This window comes from Mustela erminea, chromosome 16 (assembly GCF_009829155.1).
Source record: "Mustela erminea isolate mMusErm1 chromosome 16, mMusErm1.Pri, whole genome shotgun sequence".
Taxonomy (NCBI): domain Eukaryota; kingdom Metazoa; phylum Chordata; class Mammalia; order Carnivora; family Mustelidae; genus Mustela; species Mustela erminea.
Window position 1 is genome coordinate 65,494,456 of NC_045629.1, and position 18,478 is coordinate 65,512,933.

An 18,478-nucleotide genomic window follows, 5' to 3' on the forward strand; every position below is an offset into this window, starting at 1 on the left:
CCCTGTTGAAAAGAAAGTCCTCTAGTGTTTACTTCTCAGTGTTGGAAAGTAGGCACAAAATAATATCCTTTATGCAATTCTCCTTTGTACAAAACTCTGCACATTGATCTATCCTCTGGCATGCAGACTTAAAACTGTAATACCAATCAAAATAAGACTGTCACTCAAGTGAATGCACATTCATGTTCCAAATGAATACCATCACAGTAAAAGCCCTGAAAGTTCTCAAAACTGTATGAAAAATTCCAGCAGCCTCTAGGAGGAGAAAGGCCATAAAATGTATTGCATCCTGCTGGACGTCTGTCCATATATATATGCAGCTCATCGACTAAGATTAGCTTGGTTGACTAAATTCTTCTTTCAGGAGATAATTTGGGTAGAGGTGGTGGTAGAAAAGAGAGGTGGTTCTAGAAATGACGGATCGGGATTATAATTTTGTTGCTTCTGCTTACATAGCTGCATAAACTAAAATGCAAGCTCAGCGAGGGAAAAACTGTGTCCCTCTCCTTCATGAATTTATCTCAGTGCCGAGACGCAGAATGTACCTACAAAATCGTGGATGATAGATTTTAATCACAGTAGACACTTTAGAGTTTCTCTACCTGTAAAAAAAGGATACTGCCACTCATTTCACAGGGTGTAATGAGTCTGGAATGGGCGAATGCACACGTGGTAGGTAGCACGGTGCCAGGCTCATGGGAAAAGCTTAATGAGCAGCTGTGATTAGAGACAATAAGGCTTTGTACTTTCTTGAATGGGGATTTTCATCTAATTTTAATTAGAGATTTATAATAATATTCTCTTATAAGCCAAGAGACAGTAATGAGAGTCTGGAGTGAACAGTTAGCCCAAGAATTCTCAACCTGGGTACTACCCACTTCCGGGGGAGCACTGGAGATAGGCCAGGAGATTGATTCAGATTGTTCCAGAGACTGGGCCTGGTTAGCATGCTGGGACCAGAGTGTCAGACGTCCAGTAACAGGTGGGACAGTCCTGCACAAAATACCCCGACGGCCCCCATCGTGCTCTTACTGAGAAGCACAGTGTAATCTTGAGAAGCAATGCAGTTACTCGTTTCCTGCCACCTTTTGTTTTAAAACCCAATGTAGGGGTGCCTGGGAGGCTCAGTCATTAAGGGTCTGCCTTTGGCTCAGGTCATGATCCCAGAGTCCTGGGACTGAGCCCCGTGTTGAGCTCCCTGCTCAGCAGGGTGCCTGCTTCTACCTCTCCCACTTCCCCTCTTGTGTTCCCTCTCTCACTCTCTGTCAAATAAATAAATAAAATCTTTAAAAAAATAAAACACAATGTATATAACTTTATGAAAAGTATTTGCAAGTGAAATTACACTTATCCCTATTTTGTTGTCTCACATGTACACAAAGATGTATCAGGTTCTATCACAGTATACGATAAATTCAGTTAAAATGTCATAATCATTTTTTATGATTGCACCAAGGAAAAAAGTTCTCGTGAAATAGTCAGTCAAAGAACACGGCACTGAAAGCAGAAAACGTGTTTGCAAAAGACATTAAGGATTTTCATCTTGTCAAAGAAGCAACTGAGACTTTTCATAAGAGTCAAAGAAAACCACTTTGAAGAACTCTTACTTCCCTCCTTCTGGCCCTGTATTCCATAGAGAGAACATCTGTGTCCCGTTAAGATTTTAGTTCCCCTGCTGAGCAACAGTCTTGCCAGTTTCAAGCCTAAGTTTTGCTTATTCTTTTGAAAAGAGGAAGCCTGAGGAGCGATGATACAAGAGCAAGGCACGGAAGAGGGAGAAACAGCTCGAAAATGTGAGGTCGGAGATCTAGAATAGGGACCTTCCAAGTAGAGGGTTTGTGTATTCCACAGAGCATACAAGAGAAAGAAGACTGTACTCGAGCTCTACTTATATGTATCTCTCTCTATATAAATGGACAGTGAGATCATCTCCTGAACCCTGTGTCAGACAACATTGTGAGGTATTTCACAGCATCAAGGGACTGGGGACAGGGGCGCCTCACCCATTCCTCTATTTTGACATATTACAATTTATTGTGTTCAGTTAAATGGACTTATGGGTTATGTTACCTGTTTTAAACCAAACACCGCAACGTAGACAATCGTCTTTCAAAGATTTCTATAAATCACACCAGATTGAAGACCATACCAATCAGGCGAGCACATGCAAACAAATGAGAAAGAAATAAACCAATGCTTGCTTCATAGCATGAGTTCTACCAAAGCAACACCACTAGACAGAAACGTGATGACCGGCTGCCCGTGTCAGTGCTGCCTAAAAGGACTGATGACAAAATGTTCTAGAGTGGTGCTGTCCAACATGGTAGCCACCACCCAGATAAAGTTATTAAACTTAAAAAAAAAAAGTTATTAAACTTTTCAAATACACATCATGACACTGAAAAACTAAAAATTTTTATTTTTCAAACTTAAATAGCCACTATTTAAATGGCTATTTAAATCTCTAGTGGCTACTATCCTGGACAGTGCAAGTCTAAGAGGTAATAAATAGGGCCAAGTTCTTAGGTTTGAATGCAAATGCTGCCACTTACAAGCTGTGTGACCTTTACCTTAACTTGTCCATGCTTCAATTTCTTCATCATAATCATACTGCCTATGTCATGGAGTTGTTGTTAAGATTAAGTTAGTTAATGCATAGTACTTAGAATATTGCATCATATATGGGGCATTTTTATTGGCCCTTAATCAGACTGGAGAAGAAAAAAAGAAATTCACTTGAAATACAAATTGACAAATGCTTAGTACTAATGAACCTTGAACAAAGTTTATAGTGGGCTGTAAGTTATTAAGTACTATGAAGATATCACAAACTTCAGGACATTTACTAATAATTTGTCTCATATTTATCCTTCCTTGTCTAATTTTCTTACAGATTTTATTTACTTATCTGACAGAGATCATGAGTCAGGCAGAGAGAGAGGGGGAAGCAGACCCCCTGCCGAGAAGAGAGCTCCATGCAGGGCTCCATTTTAGGACCCTGAGATCACGACCCGAGCTGAAGGCAGAGGCTTAACCCATTGAACCACTCAGGTGCCCCCTTGTATAATTTTATGATGAATATTGTAGCTATTAATCCAACTATATAAACTATGTAGTAACTTTAAATGTGAATGACATTAAATACACCAATGAAAAGACAAAGATCGTCAGCACAGATTTTAAAAACCACCATCCAAAACCAAACTATGTTATGCACTAATATATCCTTATAAATATATACACATTAGATACATGTACTTTTTTTTTAAACTAATGGAGTAAACAAACAAAACTGTTTAGAGATTACTGGGCTAAACCAAGAGAAATGTTTATTTTAGCAAAGCAAAACAAAACAAAAAACAGTGCTGGGTCTATTATCATTCAATTACTATGTTTAAGTCATGTAGATAGAGATAAAAAAATTTTTTTAAAGGATCATTGCCAAGAACTTTAAGTCTGTGATCAACAGAGGAGGCTCTCAGTAATTACACTTTGTTTTATTCAACATTAAGGATATTCTTAAGTAAGGTCTGACCATTAAGGGACAATAAATGCTCTAGAATAATTGGTTGAGAAACCTCTATTTCAGTGATAATATAGTCCAAATAGTATAAATACCAGGGAAACATTAAAAAAATCAGACTTATGGAACAGCTTTTTCCAAGATTATAGTAGATGTTCCTTAGATTTTCACAGATGTGACAGAAGAAAGTTCCACATTCAGGTAAGTTTGGGAAAATACTGTGTTAAACAGGGTTCTTTACTACAGAACTTCTTGGAACTTGTGAGGCCTCTGACTGTTAAGTGAAACTGTAAGAGGGCATATGCATTTTCTCAATTATCTCCAATCACAAAAGTCTCACTTTTTTTTTTTTTTTTTTACAGTATCTAATTAGGGAAAAAAAAATTTTTCCTTTTTTATGGTTAGCCCCTCGGCCTGTTCTTCTCTTCTCGTCAGAACTTTTATATTTCTGCTCATAAGCTTTCCAGCTGTCACCCTTTGGGTCTTTATCCTTGTTCTCTGTGACCTCTCTCCAAATATTCCTCTCTTGTAAAATGCTGAGGTGAGGAAAATGAATTTTTAGCTCTTCAAAAAGTAAATAATTTAGGTTATAAAAATGATCAAAATACATACTCATGCCCTAGAAGGAATAAAATTCCAAGATTACAATTCCTTCTTCACAAGTATTCCCAAATACCCTTCATCCAGTTTCCCATTAAGGTCGAAAATCACCATAGTTCATTTGTCCAAACTAAGGAATGAACACCGGTGCATTAACGAAACTCCAGAATGTACTTGGATTTCACCAGTTTTTTCACTAATGTTCTTCTGTTGTAGGATCCGATACAAAAAAACTCACTGCCTTGTTGTCATGTCTCCCTCATCGCCTCTGGTGGGACAGTCTCTCTGTCATTTGTTTTTTTTTTAATTTTTTATTTTTTATAACCATGTATTTTTATCCCCAGGGGTACAGGTCTGTAAATCGCCAGGTTTACACACTTCATAGCATTCACCATAGCACATCCCCTCCCCAGTGTCCATAACCCCACCCCCCTTCTCCCAACCCCAAATTTAAAAGCTTTGAGGAATAACGGTCAGGAATTTTGTAGTGTCCCTCTGTTGGGTTTGTCTGATGTTTTTCTCATGATTAGACCAGAGAGATTGGCATTGTAGGGTTTTATATCCACAGAGGTGTCCTTCTCACCACATCATGCTAATGAGGACATATTAACACGACTTACCACTACTGCTATTTACCATGGTCACTTGGCTAATGGTGCGTCTGTCAGCTTTCACTGGAAAGTGACTATTTTCCCCTTCCATAGTCTATCCTTTGGAAGTGAGTCACTCAGTCCTGCTTACACTCAAAGGCAGGGTTGTCAGAAGTTGAAAGTTTTAAAAGGACAGTTCCACCTGGGCTGGAGCCCATGAGATATGTTGAAATTTCATTTCTTTATAGAGTAAAAGGTTGCAAACAAGAGAGATGAGTTAGGAGAGGCGGATGGGGAAACGAAGGAGCTTCCCAACTATTCACCAGACAAGGATTTCAAAGGAACCATGACACTTTGATCAAAATGTCTTGTTCAGGATTTTCTAAGACTTCAGTAGTAAGGTAGTGTCTCCATTCTCTCCTTGATAATCACCCAAAGGAAACAAATATCGTAAACTTCAACTTCAAACAAGGTGAAGAAGTGTGAAACACAATCCACAACCCATGAAGCAGAGAACGCGAAGCGGGACGCGAGATGATCAGAGACTATGCATCCTGGCAACTCTCAGGCCACTTCAGCAAGAGAAAGAAGTCAGACAAAAAAGTAAATTAGAAAACTAAATTTATCAGGGCGCCTGGCTGGCTCAGTGGGTTAAGCTTCTGCCTTCGGCTCAGGTCATGATCTCAGGGTCCTAGGATCGCGTCCGCTTTGGGCTCTCTGCTCAGCGGGGAGCCTGCTCCCCACCCCCCGCCCCGCCTGCCTCTCTGCCTCCTTGTGATCTCTGTCAAATAAATTAATAAAATCTTAAAAAGAAAACTAAATTTATCAACATTAGACAAGAGGTAATAAAATTATCATCATTTACAGATATGGATGCTTTTAAGTAAAACCCAAGAAATACATGTAATGTCGCAAATAGTGAGAATTTAGTCATATAGTTATGCTGGCTAATTTTAGGTGTCAATTGGTCTGGGCCAATGGATGCCCCCCTACCTGATTAAACATTATTCTGGGGTGTGTTCGTAAGGCTGGTTCATGAAGAGATTTGCATATCGGAATTGGTGGAATGAGTGAAGGCGCCAGCCCTTCCCACTGTGCATTGGCCTCACCAGAACTGCTGAGGGCTTCCACAGAACAGGTGTAGGAAGGTTGAATCCCCTCTCTGACAAGTGGGGACGGAGACCTTCTGCCCTTTACAGTCTTGGTTCTCAGGACTTCAGACCCAGACTAGAATCTGTGCTGTAGGCTCTCTTGCTCTCAGGCTTTGGGACTATACCTCTAGGTTTGCTGGGTCTCTAGCATACAGACAGCAGATTATAGAACTTCCCAACCTCCAAAATTGTCAATACCTTATAACAAACATCTACATATTTCTTGAGAACCCTGATTAATGCAGTAGCTAAGCACAAAATCAGCATAAAATAATCTTATAATGAAAAGACTTCATTTCTAGATAACCAAACAAAAACAAACGACCATATGGTGAAGTTAAAAAGGAACACCGTCCTAATAGATAGGAATACGGACATCACTAAGACAAATCATCAACCTCAAGATACCAATTTTAAGTTCACTCTTGATTTAACACACGACGAATACTCACTAAAAAACAATTTCATGGGAGAGACTAAAAAGCCTAATTCTAGTATTTACGTAGAAAAATAAATCCACAAAAAGGCAAAATTACAGGAATGAAAAATCTGTCAGTGGAAGGCAGGGGTTGGGTGGTGGAGCTGCTGACTACAGAGTGAATTTTTGCAGTGATGGAACTGATGGTTGGAGATACAAGTCCAAGCATTTGTCGAAACCATAGGAATATACAAAAGAAGGGAGTTTTACTGTGTGTAAATTAATAAATCAACTGGAAAAAGAAAACACACAGGAACAGCAAGAAGATCATGAAAAGTAATGAAGGGAGACTAGGCCTACTGTATTGGAACATGGCCCAGTGCTACCATGATCTCATCAGCGTGGTACTGGCAGATGAGCAGACCCATCCATGATACCAGCTACAAAGTCCAGAAATGGGCCCAAGCTATAAGGGGATTTAGTGTGCAAGACTTGAAATCTAGAGAGAAAAGATGCGAGTTTTATTTTTTAATTAATTAAAAAAAATTTTTTTTAAAGATTTTATTTATTTATTTAACAGAGAGAGAGAGAGAGAGAGAGATCACAAGCAGGCAGAGAGGCAGGCAGAGAGGCAGGCAGAGAGAGAGGGGGAAGCAGGCTCCCCACTGAGCAGAGAGCCCGATGCAGGGTCCGATCCTAGGACTCTGGGATCATGACCTGAGCCGAAGGCAGAGGCTCAACCCACTGAGCCACCCAGGTGCCCCTATTTTTTTTTTTTTTTTTAAAGTAAACTCTACATCCTATGTGGGACTTGAACTCCCAACACGAAGATCAAGGGTGATGCACTTTAGCCAGGGACCCCAAAAAGACAGTTTTAAATACATAGTATTGGGTAACATTCTGGGGGAAAAAAAAAAAAAAGGCTGGATCTCTCCACCTCCTATTTTCTATCAAAATAAAATCCAGATGGATTCTAGTTGGATAGAAACTTGAAACATAAAACTTTAAAACCAATAGAAAAAAATGGGAGAATTCTTTTATAATCACAGAATAAGAAAGACATTTGTTAGTACGAAACGAAATGTGTAGTTATAAAAGATAAGCTATACCAAAATTTAAAAAATTTCTACAACTATCGTTTGTTAAAAAAAAATGTCCACACTGCATAGATGTATGTACAGACTAGCTCTGGAAAGACACACGTAATACTGCCCGCAGAGACTCCTTCTGGGGAAGGAGACTGCGGAGACTTACACTAGAACTCTGTGTTGTTTGCATGTAATTACATATTTCAAAAAAATATGAATAATTCTTGTGTTGTCTGCTCCTAACCATCAGTTTAAATAACTGAAAGCTTGCCATTAAAAAAACGTGCCTCACAAGAAACACCCAGTATAAATATCCAATTTAGAAACCCCAGGTAACATACAGTTCCCAGTACAATGCTGGATACACAACACGTCATTAAGTTATACAGCTTTGCTATTATTTGTCACCATCTTCCGACAACACTAATAATTATTTTGAAATACATCCTTACTATTTTCAAAGTTGGGAATTCTGTAAATGGTATCACACTGCACACCGTGACAAAATGTTCCACTTTCCAAAAATAATTTCAGTGGGCCAACACTAAATTAATTGGAATCCTGAAATAACTGCCATGCAGGCCCTTCACCATCTCATCACGTTCCCTTTCGCACACAGCCTCCAAGTCAACTGCACTTCTTTTCAACTCTTGAGCATCCCCTTACTTTCCTCCATACTTTTGGAAAAAACACCGTTTCTTTTACTGAGAGAACTTTCCCCACCTCTACTGAAATCATTCTCCCTAGCAAGACCAGCTCAGATCCCGCCGTAAACAAAGCCTGCAGCTTTGTGGACAGTACGTGATATACATACACAAAGAGAAGGGTAACAAAGATATAAAAAGACACAAAGGCAGAATGGTCAATTTAAAAAGTTATTTATTAAACAAGTTAAACACAACTAAAAGTATATTTACTTAAAAGTCCAATATTACTGGATCCCTTTGAGACATCTATTCTGGAAGAAATACTTTGTCAAGCTAATGGTACGAGAAATGATAAAAATAGAACAGGTATGAAAAACATTTTAAATAAACAAACAATAAAGCACATGGTAAATTCAGAAATAAAAACACACTAACTATTTAAGTATGAAACCAAAATGTTTCATATATTTTTAAATGTTTCTGGTATACTTACATGAGGGCTGACTTGTCTATCTCTGAGTTAGTAAACACCATATAAACACCTTTTTAAGGTATTGGACTTTGCGTTATATAGAAATAATTTTAGATTATGTGTCGGGTGTGTAAACTGTCCACATTTAACAAACATATTCTATATATGAACATATTCACTTATACTTAATGAAAAAAGAACTTAAAATTTAAACATCTTGATTTAAGAACTGTGGCTTTGAGAGTTCTATTAAACATCATAATCCCCAAAAGCACTATCAAAAGTGCTATTCAAAAAAAAAAAATTTTTTTTTAAAAAGAGCTGCTTCTAAAAATTTCAGTGTTTTAGGGCAAAAGAAAATATCATGCCATCTTGTTCACAAATTCTGATGTTTAGCCTCTATGGTTAACACAAAAAATACCATGTAATACAGAAGATTCCTATGGAAAAGCCTCAGTCTTTCTCAGTAGTTCCCAATAGTGTCATACAAGATTTCACTGGAAATAGTGGTTTCACCACAGATCTGGCAGTAGCTTGTTTAAAACATCACTTTGCCCCATAACATCCATCAAAGACTTTAAAACATAATTGATTTTGGCAGTACACATGAAGACCATGATGTGAATGGGAACTGCCAGTGGCTATGAGGGCCTTTACGAAGTTTGGCTGAGGGTGTGTGCGTGTGTGTGCACGTGTGTGTGGTCTAAGGAGGAAATGGGAGGAAACGGTTGATTCGGAACTATAAAACATTCTTCTAATTAGATCTCAACTGCATAAATAGCACAAGTCAAATGTTTAGAACTTACATAGATTCTGAATTTCTGTGAGAAAGGCAACTATTTTTTTGTCGGTTTCCTTTTATCCTTCTTTACAGAGAACAAAGCTTTAGTTACACATATTCTTCAGGACACGGAGGCCAAGTGCCCTCTGTGCCCCTCTCAGTCTGAAAGAGAAGGAGAACGGACAGACCTGCCGCTGGCCGGGCTGGAGAAGGTGAAAGGCTCTTTGTCCTTCTCTTTACTCTCGTGCTTGTGCTTGTGCTTATGCTTATGTTTGTGCTTCTTCTTCTTCTTCTTGTGCTCGTGGTGATGGTGGTGGTGGTGGTCGCTATGTTTGGAGGACGCAGTCTCCTTAGTAAACACTGAGAGCGGAGCCGCTGCCACTGGGTGCATAGCCATCTCCAGAGGGGACTGTTCCTTCCCTTCAAGATTAAAGACACCCAGATGAATCCCACCGATAACAAGGGAAGTGAAATGAAAGTAAGAGAGAGCTGATGGGCAGCACAGAAAAGAGGGTCCCCCAAGTGCTTACCACGTCCGTGAGAATTATTAGGAATGGGAGAAGTAGCTGAAGAAGATATCCAGCCGGTCAGTCACACACAGAGAAGTGTTCAGCATTGTGGCCAGGACACAGAATATTTCAATTCCTTACAGTTTATACCAATTACGATATATACCAGTGTGTTACCAAACCATCTTTTAAAAGTTAGCACTTATGTTTTAAAGTACTATAATGGTAAGAATGATTACATGAGTGTGTTATAAGTTAAGACCCACATTCATCCTTCCACTGTAGCCCGTTTAACTACAGCTCGAGCCTAAGGTACTGGGCGGGAAATGGCAGTACTTTACTTCTGCACCGAAGACCCACTTACATACACACGGAACCACGTTACACTGCTTACGGATAATAACAGTGCAGCAAAAGTTACATTTGGCTAAGTTCCTGAAGGTAAGTTCTTGGGAACAGATAGGCAAAGTAAACTTTTAAGTAGGTTTAGCGCACTTAAGAAAACTAGAAAAGGCAGTTAGTGTATACAAGGAACATCTCTACTTAAAAAGACAAGAGTAGTGTCACACACACACACACACAAGAAACGAAGAGAGAGCGGTGAGAGACAGGGAGACCTATGCTCTTGAACAGATCCGGCTATTAACCTTCAGCATGCATCTTCCTTCTTTTTACCTCACCTAAAAAAAATAATCAAATGTTTTGGAAAGTTCTTTTCATTTAGTATTCTATCAGTCCAGGAATCTACAGCAGGAGTTCGTAGACTCTAGTGTCCAACAATTTCTCGCTTCCTGCACTGCTGCAATCCCGAGGAAGACTTCTCTCCATATGACTCTGGACTGAAGGCACTGCTGTACAGGCAGCCAGCTAAGGCAAGCCCAAGGTTCATCTTGGACACCGGCCTTTCTCAATCCGGGTGGTCACCAAATCTCGTTGGCTTTCACATACAAATACGCCATTCGCCTGCCCCTACCCTGTCTGTAACCATATGAATTCAAACCACCTCGCCTCATCTGGATGGCCACCCCAGTCCCCTGTGAACTGATTCCTCTGCCTAAAGTGTATTACACTCAAACCCGTATTTTGCACAGCTGCACCGAAGCTGATTTCACCCCACAGGTGTTAGTCGGCAGTATCTGAAGACACTGTGGTCACAACTGAGGCAGGACTGGGGGTGGAAGTGACATGGGCCTCCAGTGGGTAGAGCCTCGGGATACACAGGACATCACATCACGCACAGGACAGCTCCTACAACAACAAATTCTCAGGCCCAAAATGTTAATACTCTTTAAGCTGGAAGACCCTGCTGCGTAATGACCTTCCTAAACACAAAGCTATCCATAATTACCTGCTCAAAAACTCAACTGGTTTTAAAAACAACAACAATAAAAAGAACCACTCAGTTGGTTCTATTAACAGAATAAAAGTCAAACTCCTTGGACTTAAACACAACAGTTTCTGAAAATACAGGTTTTTACCCAAACTAGCTAAAAAACCAAGCTTTTCACTGAAATGGACTTTTAAAGTAAATTCTCAGCACTAATTTTGATCCAAACTAGTCCCAAACCATGGATCTTACCAAAACAGACATCACCACATAAGTTTCTTAAAAATCAGATTTTACTGACGACTTACAATCTGTCCTGAACCCACAATTCCAGCCTTATGTTCCCCTGTCACTTTCCATGCACTTGAGGGTAGCCCTTCGTTAACCGTGAATTTGTAAATGCTACTTCCTATGCTCGAAACGCCCTTCCCTTATTTGTATGACCCACAGATTCCCTTAACAAGTAACAGGAACTATAGGGGGAACTGGGGAAAATAATGATAAACTGAACAGATCTCAGTCCTCCTGCCATTTACGAATGAGCTGACAAGAAATTGGGTAGGTATAACCATGGAATAAAAAGACAAAAGAGAGTGAACCAGTAGCACAACAGGAAACTTAAATGAGTTGTGTGGGGATCAGAGGCAAACTTCTGCAAGGAAGTAATGTTTAAATGGTAACCTAAAGCAGACAAAGGGATTAAAAAAAATTTCATGCTCTTTAATGATTTAAAATAGCTCAAATGTCATTTCTTTAAGAAGTGTTCCCCAAACTGCCCAAAAAGAATTTGTTCTTTCATGTTCCCACAACATAATACAGAAAGGAAATTCTAGCACAGAGAACTTAAGTGACTTGCCCAAGGCAGCACAGGCAGCTCTAAACCTGCCTCCAGCCTGCATGCTTCCCTCCCCCACCCCCGACTCCCCACCCGCCCCCTCCCCCACACCCCCACCCTTCTCTGGCACTGCTGTGCAGGCGGCTGGCTGCCCAGCTTTTCCTTGGTGGGTCTCTTTCATTCCACTTCCAGCATCTTGAGAACAGGCAGGTCTTTCATCTTTGTATCCCAGTGTGTCACCCGGCGTCTAGCACCCCTCCATTTCACCTCCCCACCCCTGCCAAAGCTTGCTAAACAAATGAATTCATACAACAGAAATATCTAGTAGCTGTGTTTCTTTTAGAGAGGATGTCCAGTGAACTTAATCCAACAAAATGAAATGTGAAGGTCACTAATTTTGCAACGAGAGGGATAAAGCACAGAAACTATTAAAGACCATTCATTCACCTGGTACTGACGGGCTACTATACTTCTTTTGTGTTGGGCACTGTGCCAACATTTCAGGACAAATGAATAAATCAAGATTCTTGATCTCACGGATTCATATTTTACTACTACAAAATTATAGTTTTATATTCATGATACTTTGGTAAAGACATTACTAATAATGATGCATGAGCTAATAACAGAGATTATTTACATACACAGCAAGTTTAGGGATCTGTATCTTTTGCAATTAACTGGTAACCAAGAGAGTATTCAGAAAAATTTTGAGAGATATCAGCCAAATATACCACCATAAGTAAGATTTTAATTTAGATTTTAAATAAATTACACAAGTAGGTTTCCAAAATATGAGAAAATAAGTCCATACCTAACAGGATACAGAGCAAGGTGATAAGAAGAAGTGGTAAGAGACTTTAAAGTCTCATGAACAAATCCCTGCAGATCCTACCTCATAATTTAGTCAGTCTAAAACAACAGATTATGAGGGTTCCAACTGGCTGTCTGCACTAAGAGTCTAGGTCCTCTTCTGCGCTGAGAGAAGTTTCATCATCCTAAACACCTGCCAAGCTACTTGGATTGCAGAAAAACCAATAATTACATTGGAAACTGTACTTCCTAGCAGAGGCAACTGCCAGAGACAACTGAGCGTACTTGGGTATATTCTTTTCCAAGGAATACTTATAATCACTTCAAAGTCCAATCTCTTGTCTAATGGCCTTATACTCAGTATCAAAGATACACTGAGGGGTGCCTGGGTGGCTCAGTCATTAACCGTCTGCATTTGGCTCAGGTCAGGATCCCAGCATCCTGGGATCGAGCCCCACATCGGGCTCCTGCTTGGTGGGAAGCCCGCTTCTCCCTCTCCCACTCCCCCTGCTTGTACTCCCTCTCTCGCTGTGTCTCTCTGTCAAATAATTAAATAAAATCTTTAAAAAAAAATACACTGATTGTAAATCTGGCATGTCTCTTGATTTGTATTTAGCCTATTAATAAGACAATGGATTAACTTGATCCAAAGATAAAGGTGTTAGAAACCAGGGTTCCCAGGACAAATGACTGATTTTTGACTGGGCAGAATATTTACAAAATGAACTTGAAATATCTGGTATAATGGCAAGGAAGTTACATTCTTCTCAAAAGACCCAAGAGTCAACTTCTAAGAGTTTTAACTGTCCAAAGATGAGAAAAATTTGAATAGTGATAAGAACAATAACTAAGGGACTAGAATTAATTAGCTCACCACTGGAGGATGCTAGTTAGCCAACTTACTATTCAGGAAATTATTAAATAAAAAGAGAAGCCATTACCTTTCTCCCTCTGTATAATCTATACCACTGGGTAATAATAGATGAGGGGGACTTCAGCTTTACAAAAATAAACCAGTTTATAAAAGTGGAAAGATGAATGAGAATAGCACCATCTTGCAAGGCGCCTGGGTGGCTCAGTCCACTGAGTGTCTGACCCTCTTGATTTTGGCTCAGGTCATGATCTCAGTCGTGAGACTGAGCCCTGCATCAGGTTCCATGATCAGCAGGAAGTGTGCTCTAGATTCTCTCTCTCCCTTCGTCCCTCTCCCTGCTCGCACATGCACACGCTCTCTCTAAATAAATTAATAAAGTCTTAAAAAAAAAAAAAAGGCATATCAGCATCTTGCAACCCGTAGTGAAATAATGGATCTAGACCTTAATCACCTTAGCAGCTAACCTCATAAAAGAGTCAATTCTTGGGGCGCCTGGATGGCTCAGTGGGTTAAGCCGCTGCCTTCGGCTCAGGTCATGATCTCAGGGTCCTGGGATCGAGTCCCGCATCGGGCTCTCTGCTCAGCAGGAAGCCTGCTTCCCTCTCTCTCTGCCTGCCTCTCCATCTACTTGTGATTTCTCTCTGTCAAATAAATAAATAAAATCTTAAAAAAAAAAAAAGTCAATTCTTAATCACAGGAAACCAACTGAGGGTTGCTGGAGGGGAGAGGGGAGGAGGGATGGGGTCACTGGGGGATGGGCATTAAGGAGGGCACGTGATGGAATGAGCACTGGGTGTTAGAGAAGACTGATGAATCACTGAACTCCACATCTGAAACTAATAATACATTATATGTTAATTAATTGAATTTAAGTTAAATAATTTAAAATATGTAAAAATAAATAAAATCTAACTTCCACTATTTAAAAAAAAAAATAAAGTCAACCAGACATCATACGTTACCAGATGGAAGAACACGACGCCATCTATAAACCTGAATACAATTAAGCTTCTATACCCAACTACAAATTTACAGGAAATAAAGAGGACTCTAACACGTTAATTATACCATGGTATAGAATTACCAAAACACAGACTTGAAAACTACAATTAAAACCCTCATTTCTTGGGGCGTCTGGGTGGCTCAGTGGGTTGAGCCGCTGCCTTCGGCTCGGGTCATGATCTCAGGGTCCTGGGATCGAGTCCCGCATCGGGCTCTCTGCTCAGCAGGGAGCCTGCTTCCCTTCCTCTCTCTCTGCCTGCCTCTCTGCCTACTTGTGATCTCTGTCAAATAAATAAATAAAATTAAAAAAAAAAACCCTCAATTCTTTAACAATTACAATTATAGAAGGGAAGAAAAGAGAGAAAAAGGTAAAACTTGAACATTAAAACGATGTAAAGGATATAACCAACTGCAATGTGAAGATGTGGACAATGATTCAAAAAATAAAGTGTTAAAAATAAATATCAGAATAACTGAAACTTATACAATGACTGGATATTTAAAAGTATGAAAAAAATTAATTTTTTTAAAGTATAAGAATGTTACTGTGGTTAAGACTCTATTAAAGTCCTCAACTTTTAGAGATCTATACGAAGCTGTTCATGAATAAAGTGATGATATGTGGGATCTGTTTCAAAATAGTTCATGAGAGTGGAAATGGATAAGGATATAGACCACACAAGACTGACATGAGCTGATCACTGCAGAAGCTGAGTAACGGATGGATGGGGTTCATTACACTAGTCTGACACCTTCACAGCTTTCCATAATAAAGTGTTTTTTGTTTTATTTTTTTTTAATTTTATTTATTTATTTGACAGTCAGGGATCACAAGTAGGCAGACAGGCAGGCAGAGAGAGGGGTGGGGAAGCAGACTTCCCCCTGAGCAGAGAGCCTGACTCGGGGCTCGATCCCAGGACCCTGGGATCATGACCTCAGCCAAAGGCAGAGGCTTAACCCACCGAGCCACCCAGGCGCCCCATAATAAAGTGTTTTTTAAAAAGGAGAAGTTAAGGCAGTTGAATACTATCCATGAAAATGCTAAATGCCCATACTTTGTGATTTAGAACATTCAGTTCTAGAAATCTATCCCACAGGGGCACCTGGGTGGCTCAGTGGGTTAAAGCCTCTGCCTTAGGCTCAGGTCACGATCCCAGGATCCTGGGATAGAGCCCCGTGTGGGGCTCTCTGCTCGGCGGGGAGTCTGCTTCCCTCTCTCTCTGCCTGCCTCTCTGCCTACTTGTGATCTCTCTGTGTTAAATAAATAGAAATCTATCCCACAACAAATGTGCTCATGCATATGTTCAAAGACACATCTACAAAAAGATTCGCTGGAATACTGTCTATAACAGCAGAACATCTGATAAAACCTAATGCTACTCCATCACCACCACCAACCCTTAGCTCTTAAAGTTTTCACTTATTATAGACAATATATATTTCTATATACTGAGATTATTTGAGAGAGAAAACAGGTATGTGTGCGAGGTGGGAGGAGGTGGCGCAGAGGGAAGGAGAGAGAGAAGTTCAAGCTTGACTCCCCGCTGAGCCTGACAACAAGGCAGGGCTCAACCTCGTAACCCTGAGATCATGACCTGAGGTGAAATCAAGAGTCAGACCCACCAACTGAGCCACCCAGGACCCCCAACAAAATATATTTTTATGTTTGTTTGCCCAATCTCTCTTTCCTGGATAATTTTACCAGGTCAAAGCCAAGGTAATAAGAAAGTACAAATTCCTTCCCATGTGGAACTGTATTAACAGTTGGATTTGGGACACATAGGAGTTGACTTTCACATTAGCATGAGGTCATGTTTAGAATCTCTACTGAGAAAAATGCATATATTACCATCCCTAAGACACATTTACAAACATAATTTTACACTATCATTTCAGGGGTTTATCAGATTCCTGGGAACTTGAGGCCCACCCAAGGTGAGGCAGCACTCATTTTAAGCTTAAGAAAGTCCTTTCAGTGACCTGAAAGATATGTCTCTATGATAAACAGGACATATATCAAAAAAAGGATATATATAATTCAGAATATATTTTCCTATTTCATGTTATATGAAAAGAAAAAACACATGGTCTTTTCTTTTTTTATAACAATCTCACTTTAATTAACTTTTTTTTTTTTAACTTATTTGACAGAGAGAGACAGCGAGAGAGGGAACACAAGCAGGGGGAGTGGAGGGGAGAGAAGCAGGCTTCCTGCAGAGTGGGGAGCCCAATGTGGGGCTTTGTCCCAGGACCCTGGCATTATGACCTGAGCCAAAGGCAGACACTTAACGACTAAGTCACCTAGGTGCCCACCAATGCTCTGTTTTGTTGTTTTACCCAACATTAAATCTTTCCTAGAGATCTAGTAAAATGCACTATGGAAAAGGATTTTAGCTGCAGGCAATTTAACAAATGCAAAATAAACCAAGGCAGTACTTAATAGAGGGCTAATGTAGAAGATTCTCAGCCCATCTGTAAAGTGTTATTAACAGTCAATAACCTGCTAATTCTCTTAAATTCGTTCGCATTAGGTATATGTTTAAACTTAACACAAAACCTGCAGTTTTTATTAGGAAAAGTATGAAGTCTAGTCTTTGGATACTTTAGATCACTGTAAAAAATAAAGTGAGTAAATTTAAAAATTTAAGTTAAAAAACCAAGTCTGTTTTTCATATTAGAGTTTCAAAAGAAAGAACCAGTACTCTCAAGATATATATGTATCTTTTTGTGGGAAAGAGTTCGTGCACTAGCACAGTGCTTTTCTGACTTATGCTAGTGCTATACAACACAGGAGTCCCAGCTCCGCAAAACTACGGGAACTCTCCTTTCTTTCTGCCCCACAGAAAGCACTAGGGATTTCCCTCTGCCCCTGTGCCTGTCCCTCCTCTGTGCTTCATCACAAGCCTCCCAACTTGGAAGATAGACTGGCATCGCAGCTGCAGTGGGGGAGAAATCTTGGGAGGCTCTAAGGCCTCGGTTCCTTGCCTCCGGGAGTGGCTGGCCGCGGTTGGGGGGAGGTGACAGTAAAGGAAGGAAGGAAAATATCCCTGCCACTTCTCTCTTCTTACACCCAGATGGCTTAACCTGTCACACATATCATCCCTAAAATATTCTTCTATCATAAGCAAGGAATGAGAAAACGGGAGGGAAAAAAGAACAAACCGGAAAATATGACCTCTCCACCACTCAAAAGTTTCCACCTCTTCTTTATTTTACCTACAGCCCCATTTGTTCCCTATCCCCCACGCCCCAGATGACATCTGCAACACATGCCAGTTCTCAATTATCACCGGTTTGTTGGCTCTAAGGGAGCCATCTCAGAATTCATCCCAGAGAAGCAGGGCGCCCAGTCTCAAAAGCCTTGGACCGAAGGAGACAGCATAAATGAGTAAGCACTATTCCAAGCACAACACAAAATGGAAGGCACATGCCAGCTTAAGAGGACCTCTCAGTTAACCCTTTTCTGAGAGAAGCTAGAAATCCACATTTTTATGTGTAATCTCTTTTTAGTAAACTACTTCAAAAATTTTTCCAAGACTTCTATAGACCAAGTAAAAAATGCCTCAGTTGGGGGCATCTGGGTGGCTCAGTCATTAGGCGTCTGCCTTCAGGTCGGGTCATGGTCCCAGGGTCCTGGGATCAGGCCCGAGTCAGGCTCCCTGCTCTGAGGGAGGCCTGCTTCTCCCTCTCCCACTCCTCCTGCTTACGTTCTCTCTTTCCCTGTCAAATAAACAAATAAAATCTTAATTAAAAAAAAAAAAAAAGGTCCCTCAGTTGGATGTGCTGAGGAAGGTTCCAAATAAGGGTCATTTGTGAACTCTAATCTAGAATCCCTTAGAGAACGAAGA

At 40.2% G+C, this 18,478-nt stretch overlaps 1 protein-coding gene across 2 annotated transcripts in view; it reads right to left on the reverse strand.

The window, feature by feature from the left end:
* Positions 1 to 8,794: 8,794 nt before the first annotated feature.
* TAF2 (TATA-box binding protein associated factor 2) overlaps positions 8,795 to 18,478 on the reverse strand; it is a 90,338-nt gene continuing 80,654 nt past the window's right edge. For both annotated transcript variants that reach the window (XM_032316058.1, XM_032316057.1), the window contains one exon: positions 8,795 to 9,690. In XM_032316058.1, coding sequence (XP_032171949.1) covers positions 9,428 to 9,690 — 263 coding nt within the window. In that variant the 3' untranslated portion in view covers positions 8,795 to 9,427. The remainder of the gene's footprint in view (positions 9,691 to 18,478) is intronic.